This window comes from Salmo salar, chromosome ssa06 (assembly GCF_905237065.1).
Source record: "Salmo salar chromosome ssa06, Ssal_v3.1, whole genome shotgun sequence".
Lineage (NCBI taxonomy): Eukaryota > Metazoa > Chordata > Actinopteri > Salmoniformes > Salmonidae > Salmo > Salmo salar.
The window spans coordinates 10,519,789-10,531,723 of NC_059447.1; the positions used below are offsets into that span (position 1 = coordinate 10,519,789).

At 42.6% G+C, this 11,935-nt stretch overlaps 1 protein-coding gene across 1 annotated transcript; it reads right to left on the reverse strand.

Moving 5' to 3' along the window:
* Nucleotides 1-7,647: 7,647 nt before the first annotated feature.
* Nucleotides 7,648-11,467, reverse strand: LOC106606329 (toll-like receptor 13). Its single transcript, XM_014202484.2, has one exon. The coding sequence runs from the start codon at nt 11,067-11,069 to the stop codon at nt 7,986-7,988; it is 3,084 nt and encodes a 1,027-aa protein (XP_014057959.2). The 5' UTR covers nt 11,070-11,467; the 3' UTR covers nt 7,648-7,985.
* Between the last annotated feature and the right edge of the window lie 468 nt (nt 11,468-11,935).

Genomic DNA, 11,935 nt, shown 5'->3' on the forward strand with positions numbered 1-11,935 from the left:
ACGCTCTTTGTCCCTTTGAGAACTACTCTATTACTATTTAAATATATCAATTCAACAGGTTGGGTAAGGCTTGCTGATGACCTTCAATGTGCACTTCTCCTACAGAATCTTAAGTGTGAACAAAATAGCTGAGAGCAGGATTACATGGTTCAGTCTGGAGGTCTTGAGTCCTTGGCCCAGGGAACATTGGTTTTCTTCTGACATGAACGTGTTGAAAACCCTCTCAAACCATCACTTTCAGAATGTACTATAAAGGACTGTTCTCTTTCCACACCCCCTCATCTTATTCATCAGCCAGACAGTGTAAAGGACTGTTCTCTTTCCAGACCCCCTCATCTTATTCATCAGCCAGACAGAGTAAAGGACTGTTCTCTTTCCAGACCTCCTCATCTTATTCATCAGCCAGACAGAGTAAAGGACTGTTCTCTTTCCAGACCTCCTCATCTTATTCATCAGCAAGACAGTGTAAAGGACTGTTCTCTTTCCAGACCCCCTCATCTTATTCATCAGCCAGACAGAGTAAAGGACTGTTCTCTTTCCAGACCTCCTCATCTTATTCATCAGCCAGACAGAGTAAAGGACTGTTCTCTTTCCAGACCTCCTCATCTTATTCATCAGCCGGTCAGTGTAAAGGACTGTTCTCTTTCCAGACCCCCTCATCTTATTCATCAGCCAGACAAAGTAAAGGACTGTTCTCTTTCCAGACCTCCTCATCTTATTCATCAGCCAGACAGTACAAAGGACTGTTCTCTTTCCAGACCCCCTCATCTTATTCATCAGCTGGCGAGTCTTAAGTAAATGGAAAGATAATAGAAAAAAGAATAACTCAGGTGAATGACCAACTTTTAACGTTTATACCCCCCCCACCCCCATTTTCTTTAACGAAAAGCACATATTTCTTCAAGGAGAGGCTGATATGATCACTCACTCTCTCACACAGAGAAATGCATCCCCCTCTGGTAAAGGAACACACAGTTTCAAGTGTTACAGTAATACAACAGTCTCCTAGTGCTGTGGGCTTTGTCTTCCACCTCTTTTGTCCTTGCCATTGTTTAAATGGTCTAATCCTAATCTGGTAGGAAAGGCCATGCCGTGTTAATCTGAGTGGGGGTTGTGCGCTGGGGGTGTCAGTAACATATGTGCTGACAAGGCTAATCCCAATCCTAATCCTTGTTCATTCATCAGGCCCATTGGCATTAAACAGCAACCTATTCCCTATATAGTGCACTACTTTTGAACAAGGCCCGTAGTGCCATAGTGCACTATGTAGGGAATAGGGTGCCATTTGGGATGCAGACATTGTTTAGGACTAGCACGAAATGGGATTGGGATGGTACTGTAACTCCCTCAGAAGACAAGGCACATGGGTTTTAAAATGTAAATGTACAATCTTCTGGGTTTTAAATGAATCACATGACTGATGATTGATGGCTGAACCAATGAGAATAGCCATGCCCTAATCCCTGTTAATCCAGCCAGACCACTGACATTGTCTAGGACCAGCAGGCCCATTGTCTAGGACCAGCAGGGTTTGGGATTGGAATTTTCACTTCCCGAGGGGGTTTTAACATTTAAATGTACAATCCCTGGGTTATACACTGGAGGAATGATACGTGATTGGCAGGTGAATTAGCCTAACACGGAGAACACAACACCCACCATATTTTCATTGTTTTTGTCATGGTGGATGGTTGAACCAAGTCCCTCCAACTCACCTTTCTATTGGTCAAGTTTGAGTATTTTATCCTTGTAGATCCTGGGTGTGCAGACAGTTCTTCAGCCTGCCAGAAAGGTCATGTGACAGCCACTAATGTGAGGGAAAAAGTGTCATGTAATAGAAAGTGTTCCCAACAAGTCGTCCTCGTTGAATTAACAACATGTATTAGCTCACAGCCCTCCTATTCAACTCTTCCTAACGCCAGTTATTACAGCTGTATGGCTACACTCCTTAAACAGGAAGGAATCTCAGTTATTACAGCTGTATGGCTACACTCCTTAAACAGGAAGGAATCTCAGTTATTACAGCTGTATGGCTACAATCCTTAAACAGGAAGGAATCTCAGTCATTACAGCTATATGGCTGCACTCCTTAAACAGGAAGGAATCTCAGTCATTACAGCTATATGGCTGCACTCCTTAAACAGGAAGGAATCTCAGTCATTACAGCTGTATGGCTGCACTCCTTAAACAGGAAGGAATCTCAGTTATTACAGCTGTATGGCTGCACTCCTTAAACAGGAAGGAATCTCAGTCATTACAGCTGTATGGCTGCACTCCTTAAACAGGAAGGAATCTCAAAGTGAATAATGTACTTTGAGATTCCTTCCTTTTTGAGGAGTGCAGACACAGATTTAATAACTGGGATTATACTATTACTTTTTAAGATGACTGTTACAATCGAATTTTCGACGATTACAACAGACAAGCTAGTGTTTGAGTGACTCCTCCTACACTCCTTATAAAGCGAATATTCAACAGTTCTATTAAAGCTGTTGATGTCATGGAGTTATTCCAACATCCATTATATTTGAAATCAGCAGGTAATACTTCACTTGATGGGTAACTAGGCCCACACTTGATGGGTACCAAGGCCCATACTTGATGGGTACCAAGGCCCTTACTTGATGGGTACCTAGGCCCACACTTGATGGGTACCTAGGCCCACACTTGATGGGTACCTAGGCCCACACTTGATGGGTACCTAGGTCCACACTTGATGGGTACCAAGGCCCACACTTGATGGGTACCTAGGTCCACACTTGATGGGTACCTAGGCCCACACTTGATGGGTACCTAGGCCCACACTTGATGGGTACCAAGGCCCACACTTGATGGGTACCTAGGTCCACACTTGATGGGTACCTAGGTCCACACTTGATGGGTACCTAGGCCCACACTTGATGGGTACCAAGGCCCATGCTTGATGGGTACCTAGGCCCACACTTGATGGGTACCTAGGCCCACACGTGATGGGTACCTAGGTCCACACTTGATGGGTACCTAGGTCCACACTTGATGGGTACCTAGGCCCACACTTGATGGGTACCAAGGCCCACACTTGATGGGTACCTAGGTCCACACTTGATGGGTACCTAGGCCCACACTTGATGGGTACCTAGGTCCACATGATACCACATTCATAACCCAGGCATACCACATTGATGAGCAGGACATAACTATTTTCATAAATTTCTGTCAACGTCTGAAATAAATACCTATTGTATATGTGGATGAAGATTAGAGTGCACAGTGTATCTATGTACAGTACATATCATTCATCTGGGATGTACATCATCATCATCATCATGAGTTCAGGATATCCAACAGGATCCATACATGTGTCACGCCTACTGGAACACATTTTCCATGAGGCAAATCTCCTCTTTTGTTCTTTGTCTTTTAACCGTTCAGTCCAAAATGCATACTGCATGTCTTTAATGGAAGCCATGCCAGGGTTGGGCTAAGGGCTGAGGGAGGGCTGAGGATTGAGGGCTGGGGGCTGAGGGCTAAGGGCTGAGGGCTGAGGGTTGAGGGCAGAGGGTCGGGGGCTGAGGGTTGAGGGCTGGGGGCTGAGGGTTGAGGGCTGAGGGTTGGGGGCTGAGGGCTGGGGGCTGAGGGCTGGGGGCTGAGGATTGAGGGCTGAGGGCTGAGGGCTGGGGGCTGAGGTCTGGGGGCTGGTGGTTGGGGGCTGGGGGCTGAGGTCTGGGGGTTGGGGGCTGGGGGTTGGGGGCTGAGGTCTGGGGGTTGGGGGCTGGGGCTTGGAGGCTGTGGGCTCGGGGTTGGGGGCTGAGGTCTGGGGGCCGAGGTCTGGGGGCTTTGCCAAATGAGCTTAGAGGACTTTAAATATGGTACTCAACATGGTCCTTAAGTTGGAAAGTTATTCAGATTTTTTCTTCTTCTTTCCAGTGTGTTGCCATCCCCATCGCTGATTAAACTCAGCTTCCCACCTACGGAACACACATTATTTCAACAGATTTTTATTCAATTCAACATAAATAGAAGGTTACAGGAAAGCTTATCAGGCCTCTGTAAATAGAGGAAGTTCTTTGAAATGATCTGAGCATTGAAAATGCTGCACACACACACACACACACACACACACACACACACACACACACACACACACACACACACACACACACACACACACACACACACACACACACACACACACACACACACACACAGGCTGTATCACATCCGTCCGTGATTGGGAGTCCGTTGTAAATGAGACTCACTTGCCTAGTTGAAGAAAGGTTAAATAAATAAAATTAAAAGAATAAACACACACACACACCGAATGTAAAAACGGAGGACACAGAGTGTGTGTCCACCAGTCAAGGCAGTTCCCTTGCTAATATTTTTCTGTGTTCTCACTCCCACAACTACCATGACTGTTTGCTGGCGTGACCCGCCTGTCTGGTACCTCTGTTGAATTACAGTATGTCAAATCAAATCAAAACTTTTTTGTCATATACACATGGTTAGCAGATGTTAATGCGAGTGTAGCGAAATGCTTGTGCTTCTAGTTCCGACCATGCAGTAATATCTAACAAGTAATCTAGCCTAACAACTTCACAACAACTACCTTATACACACAAGTGTTAAGGAATGAATAAGAATATGTACATACAAATATATGAATGAGTGATGCCCGAACGACATAGGCAAGATGGTATAGAGTACAGTATATACATATGAGATGAGCGATGTAGTGTATGTAAACATTATATAAAGTGGCATTGTTTAAAGTGGCTAGTGATACATTTATTACATCAATTTTTCCATTATTAAAGTGGCTAGAGATTTGAGTCTGTATGTTGGCAGCAGCCACTCAGTGTTAGTGATGGCTGTTTAACAGTCTGATGGCCTTGAGATAGAAGCTGTTTTTCAGTCTCTCGGTCCCAGCATTGATGCACCTGTACTGACCTCACCTTCTGGATGATAGCGGGGTGAACAGGCTGTGGATCGGGAGGTTGTTGTCCTTGATGATCTTTTTGGCCTTCCTGTGACATCGGGTGGTGTAGGTGTCCTGGAGGGCAGGTAGTTTGCCCCCGGTGATGCGTTGTGCAGACCTCACTACCCTCTGGAGAGCCTTATGGTTGTGGGCGGTGCAGTTGCCGTACCAGGCGGTGATAAAGCCCGACAGGATGCTCTCGATTGTGTATCTGTAAAAGTTTGTGAGTGTTTTTGGTGACAAGCCAAATTTCTTCAGCCTCCTGAGGTTGAAGAGGCGCTGCTGCGCCTTCTTCACCACGCTGTCTGTGTGGGTGGACCATTTCAGTTTGTCCGTGATGTGTACGCCGAGGAACTTAAAAATGTCCACCTTCTCCACTACTGTCCCGTCGATGTGGATAGGGGGCTGCTCCCTCTGCTGTTTCCTGAAGTCCACGATCATCTCCTTTGTTTTGTTGACATTGAGTGTGAGGTTATTTTCCTGACACCACACTCCGAGGGCCCTCACCTCTTCCCTGTAGGCCGTCTCGTCGTTGTTGGTAATCAAGCCTAGCACTGTAGTGTCGTCTGCAAACTTGATGATTGAGTTGGAGGCATGCATGGCCACGCAGTCATGGGTGAACAGGGAGTACAGGAGAGGGCTGAGAACGCACCCTTGTGGGGCCCCAGTGTTGAGGATCAGCGGGGTGGAGATGTTGTTACCTACCCTCACCACCTGGGGGCGGCCCGTCAGGAAGTCCAGGACCCAGTTGCACAGGGCGGGGTTGAGACCCAGGGTACCATCAAGGCCACCTAATCGTACCAAGCTCATCCATCCTCTCCCTGGTAACTATTCCCCAGGTCGTTGCTTTAAACGAGAATGTGTTCTCTGTCAACTTACCTGGTAAAATAAGTGTTAAATAAAAACAAAACTCAAGCCTACTGTAGGCCTCAAGCAGCAGAATTCCTCAGGGGTCGGGCAAGGTTACCACCTGGGGAAGACCTGACATTTAGCTGGAGGGATGATGCTAGTTTGTGGATGGAACTGAGAAGGCTGTAGTCTCCATCAGACACCATGATAATGGAGGTTAACCAGCCATACCAGGTCTACTCTGTGGTCTACTCTGTGGTCTACTGAAGATAGATCATTTCTAGCCTGGGCAAGCTGCTGAAAGCTGGCCTCAGGAGGAGACAGTTATCTGTTCAGCATGTGTCAGATCTAAGAACATGTAGAATAGAGGATATGGAGCCACTCTAGAATATACAATTACATTACCTGAAAATATAAATAACTCGTTCTGAGTAATGCTAAGACAGGGACCAGTGACATATAGCATTTTATCTAAAAACAGAAACAGAAGCCAGTTTCCAGCATTTCGGCTTTATGAATTTGTCAAGAGCATAAACAATAATGAAATAATAAAATAAAACTATGTTACCTCCAGAAATTACTTCATTATCCAGAAAGGGGTACACCTCCCCCCGCCCATGAGTTAAGACATGTATCAAATACATGTGTCACAAACCATATACAGGCAACACTCAAGCAGCACCTTTAGTTAAACAACTAGCAACACCTTAAGTTAAACAACGAGCAACTAGATTTAGTTAAACAACGAGCAACTAGATTTAGTTAAACAACTAGCAACTAGATTTAGTTAAACAACTAACATCACATTTAGTTAAACAACTAACATCACATTTAGTTAAACAACTAACATCACATTTAGTTAAACAACTAACATCACATTTAGTTAAACAACTAGCAACTAGATTTAGTTAAACAACGAGCAACTAGATTTAGTTAAACAACTAGCAACTAGATTTAGTTAAACAACTAACATCACATTTAGTTAAACAACTAGCAACTAGATTTAGTTAAACAACTAACATCACATTTAGTTAAACAACGAGCAACTAGATTTAGTTAAACAACTAACATCACATTTAGTTAAACAACTAAGATCACATTTAGTTAAACAACTAGCAACAACATTTAGTTAAACAACGAGCAACTAGATTTAGTTAAACAACTAGCAACACATTTAGTTAAACAACGAGCAACTAGATTTAGTTAAACAACTAGCAACTAGATGTAGTTAAACAACGAGCAACTAGATTTAGTTAAACAACGAGCAACTAGATTTAGTTAAACAACTAACATCACATTTAGTTAAACAACGAGCAACTAGATTTAGTTAAACAACTAGCAACTACATTGAGTTAAACACCTAGCAACTACTTTTAGTTAAACAACTAGCAACTTTATTTAGTTAAACAACTATCAACTACATTTAGTTAAACAACTGAAAACGATATTTCTATACAAAGCTCTTTGATCAATATTTAAATAAAAAGAACTGCTTTGTGGTCATTCACGTATTGTCATTAAGCTTCATGGTCATTCATGTATTGTCATTGATAACTGCTTCATGGTCATTGGTCATTCATGTATTGTCGTTCACACCCTTTTTCAGTTACTCTCAGCAAGAAATATACAAGCAAAGATATGTGTTAGCAAATAGGTGATAAAAAATACAAAAAGGATCTCATAAAATTCGTGGAAGTAAAAAAATGTATTACATTTTTTCTAGGAAATTTAAACATGATTATTTTTAAATAATATAAAAAGGGTTCTTTTTAAGTAATTTAAATAGGATTATTTTTAAGTAATTTAAATAGGATTATGTTTAAGTAATTTATATAGGATTATTTTTAAGTAATTTAAATAGGAATATATATACATATAAGTAGTTGAAGATTAATCAGAGTAGGTACAGAGCATTTAAAATGACTCAGAATTGTCCAAACACATCTCAAATTCTGGAAGACATTTTGTACGGAGGACTTTTAACAACAAATTCAATACCTCAACATATGTGTCAACATTACATCTTCATAAGCACAAGGTTCCACATCAACCTCTGATCTCACATTTCAGTCCACTAGGTCTTACATCAACCTCTGATCTCAAGCTCCAGTCCACAAGGTCTTACATCAACCTCTGATCTCAAGCTCCAGTCCACAAGGTCCCATATCAACCTCTGATCTCACGCTTCAGACAGTTTAGACCACAGTCTGTCCCAGAATGCCTGGTGCTGATCGGGGTCCTGGGGCCAGTCCAGATAAGTCCTGGTCTTCACCAGGCGAGCCAGCCTGTGGTGGGCAGAAAGCCGGCGAGGGGGGATCTTCTCCAGGAAGACAAGGAGGAGGATGTCCCTTTGCTCCACCTGCAGCCTGGAGGTGGCCAGCTTCATCTCCAGGGAGCACCAGTTACTGCGTAGGTAGTGGCGGCTGACTAGGCAGAGGGTGTGGCGGCTCCGGTAAAGGCTGTCTGTGATGTTCTCCACAATGTCCTTCCCCAGCTGGAAGTCCCTGCTGTGCAGACAGAGGCGCAGGAAAGGAGGACCGCTCTGCTCCAGATTGGGAAGCAGCTCCTCTACCACCCAGCGCTCGTCCTTCCCGCTATAGGAGACAAACGCATCATAGTGGTAGCGCCCCCTGGTGTTGGATCGCATGGCCTCCGACAGCCAGCCAAGGGTGATGTGGTAGAGGGGGAGGAGGTAGGGGCCGGCCAGGTTATGGACCAACACCACCAGCATGAAGAACATTACTCCCAGGCCAGTCGCAGCAAAGAGCACAAAGCCCACCTCTGTTGTGCAGTTGGCTTCTGTGTACTTGACAAAATTAGGTGTGTCTATTCCATTGTCCGACAAGCATATCAAGTCCTCCAAAGCAGACATAACGGGATTAGTATACGGAGTAAACATGATCACTTCAACCTGCCTGTACCCTTTGGCCCATGTAATGAGCCAAGCATTGTCACAACTGCAAAAGATCTGGATCTGAGGAAGTATCAAATACTTAAGGCTAGAGAGAGGTTCAATAAAGCTGTAGAATACATTATAAATGTTCTCGATACACAAATACAATGTTTTCAAGGATTTAAAGTCTTTAGTTAAACTCCCCTCCAAAGAATAAATCCTGCAGTTGTCAAGTTCGAGAACCTCCAGTTTGGTCAAGTTGTGAAAAATGTTGTCGGCAGAACGCTGTATTAAAAGATCCACCTGACGTAGAGTCAGTTTCCTCAGGTGAATCAGCTGATTAATTGATGTTAAATCAACACTTTTAGCTGAAAGCTTAGATCTGTAGTCAAATGTCTCCACAGACGTGAAGTACTTTCCCATGAATTCAGATCCACAAAGGAATTCTTCAGCATCAGCATGAAGATGGGTTACAGACTGAAAGAAAGGTCTGTCACAGTCCTCAAATGACACCGTCTGGCCTTTGAGCTGGAGACTCAGGTTGTGTTTAGATGTGATGTTACTGCCGATAATCAACTGCATTGGCCTCATAGCTGAACTAATGTACAGATGAGTCAGCTGACTCAGAATGCCACCAAATATAAGTGTCAGATTCAGCTTGATCACAGGTTCTGTTAGTGGATTGTTCAATTGCCCGAGAAACACTTGTCTTAGAGACGTGAGGTGTGTGAAAGACATTGCCTCAATGTTGTGAATAAGTGGATTGTTCCTGAGGTCTAACCATGTCAAACTATGTAAACCAAAAAATGTGTTTGCATTTATCTGTGTTATCTTATTTCTTGTAATGTCTAAGGACTCCAGATTTGTCAATCCCAGGAAAGCAAAGTCTTCAATGTTTGAAATTAAATTATGTGTTAAATCCAGATACTGCAGCTTAACAAGACAGCTAAATTGTTTAGCAAAAAGAATGTGTAGCTTGTTCAACCTTAAAGTCAGTTTTGTCAGTTGTAAACCAAAAAATGTGTTTGTATTTATCTGTGTAATATTATTTATTCCAATGTCTAAGGATTCCAGATTTGTCAGTCCCAGGAAAGCAAAGTCTTCAATGTTTGAAATTAAATTATCTGCTAAATCCAAATACTGCAGGTTAATAAGACAGCTAAATTGTTTAGCAAAAAGCATTTGTAGTTTGTTCAACCTTAAAGTCAATTTTGTTAACCATTTTATTGGTTGTTTTTGGAAGGAGCAAATATCAAGTCTGTTGTCTTTCAGGCCATTTATTGTTAATTGAATAAGGTTTTTGAGACCGGAAATAAAATGCCATTCCAAATATGGAGTAGAATGGAAATAGCCAGGTTTACGTAAATGCATATATTCTAGCCCAATGCACAATTCAACACTGGACATAGAGAGGCTGCTTAAATTGGCATTGTGAAAATATATTTTCTTGATTGAAAGCAAAAACACTACACTACAGATACTTTCAATATCTATTTCATTGCTACCAGAGCAACTGAAGTACTGGATTTGCTGAATCCCAGACAGGGGAAGGCGCAGTAGGACTTCCTGGCTGAAAGCCCCAGATAATCCTGTGAGGTTCTGGAGCCAAGCCAGTGAACCTTCCTGTATATGTGTTATTTCACCAAATAATAAGTCAGAGATTGCTAGATTGTTAAAAACAGGTTTCATGCTTTCGTTGGTGTTTAAGATGGAGCAGTTTGATTGGTTTAACGATTGTATCTCTGGTGCTTCTATATTTAGCTTTATAAGTGACTTTATATTCATTATTCTGCATAGTATCTCTGACAAATCATCTACACAGGGTTCACGAATGATGAGACTTTGTAAATGAGTCATGCCATGGAAAACATCTGGGGCCATTGCTGATAGTCTATAACCCCATACGGTCAAATTACTCAGCTTGACTAGATCTCTGAATGTATGAGGCCCAATATGACAATCACAGCACCCAGAGCCCATTCCATCCAAATGTAAATGTTGCAGATTTGGAAGGTGGCTTTTCCCAGACGGAAGGATTTGAGTAAAACAGCCCTTAATGTACAGGTAGTCCAGATCCTGAAACTGAGAGAAAAAGCCCAGAGACATGGATCTATTTTCGCCATTTGCCATAGATATGCAGAAGGTATTGATATTAGGGGGAAGTCCAAGTAGATCCTCCTCGATGGCTGTGACATATTTACAGGCAGCAGTGTAATGTTCTGCATGACGAGGTAGGTAGTTGCAGGACCAGGTGGGAAAGTCTCCCAAGTCTTCACCTCTGTCATAAATCTGGCATTTAGGATGCATCCATCCACTAGTACACTGAATCCACAGGAACAGGACGGCAGGGTGGGAAAACATAGCTCTCATCTCTCCCAACGTCAGTCAAATGTACTGAGATAATTGTCAGAATAGTTTGGTTCCGGTGGATATCTGTAAAACGTTGGTTTGATACAATAACACACTTGGGAATACGACAAACAGTATGGAGTCTTTCTTGTTGTTGTTGTTTGTCAGATGGGTTCCTCCTTGGTAACTAACAGCAGTTCATACCTTTTGGTTGTTCCAATGTTCTGCCCTTTCACCCTGCAGTTGAATTGTGTCTCAAGGTTACAGGACTAAATATTTAAAGGTTAGTTTGGTTCCAAAAGTAAAGAAACTATAAAATGTCCCACAGTCAATGAAGAAATGAATGCAGAGCTGCAACGTGTTCTCTGATCATCACAGTTGATGTCTGAATGCGTCCGAGGAGCAGCATCCTGTTTGTACAGCAGTCACACTGTATGTTAAACGGCTTGTAAAGTCTGTTTTTACATGTCTCTCTTTCAGTTCCTGAAAGAAAAATGTTGTCTATGAAAAAGACAATTTACATGAAAGACCTGTTTGGACGTAATAGATTTCAGAAGACACATGAGTCTCACTAAAATATTTGCAGATTGTAATGAAATATCAGTTGGAGTACAGTACTTCATTTTTGTTTTAATTTATTGAATTCTGTAGTACATATAAATATCAAAACAGGAAGTGGGTAACTTCTTTAAGGAAGTTGTGCTGTTGACACTATTATTACTATTATTATTATTACTCTGGGACTGTAGTCCTCTTCAGAGCCCTGTGACATGCCACTATAATGACATTATTACTCTGGGGCTGTTGTCCTCTTCAGAGCCCTGTGACATGCCACTATAATGACATTATTACTCTGGGGCTGTTGTCCTCTTCAGAGCCCTGTGACA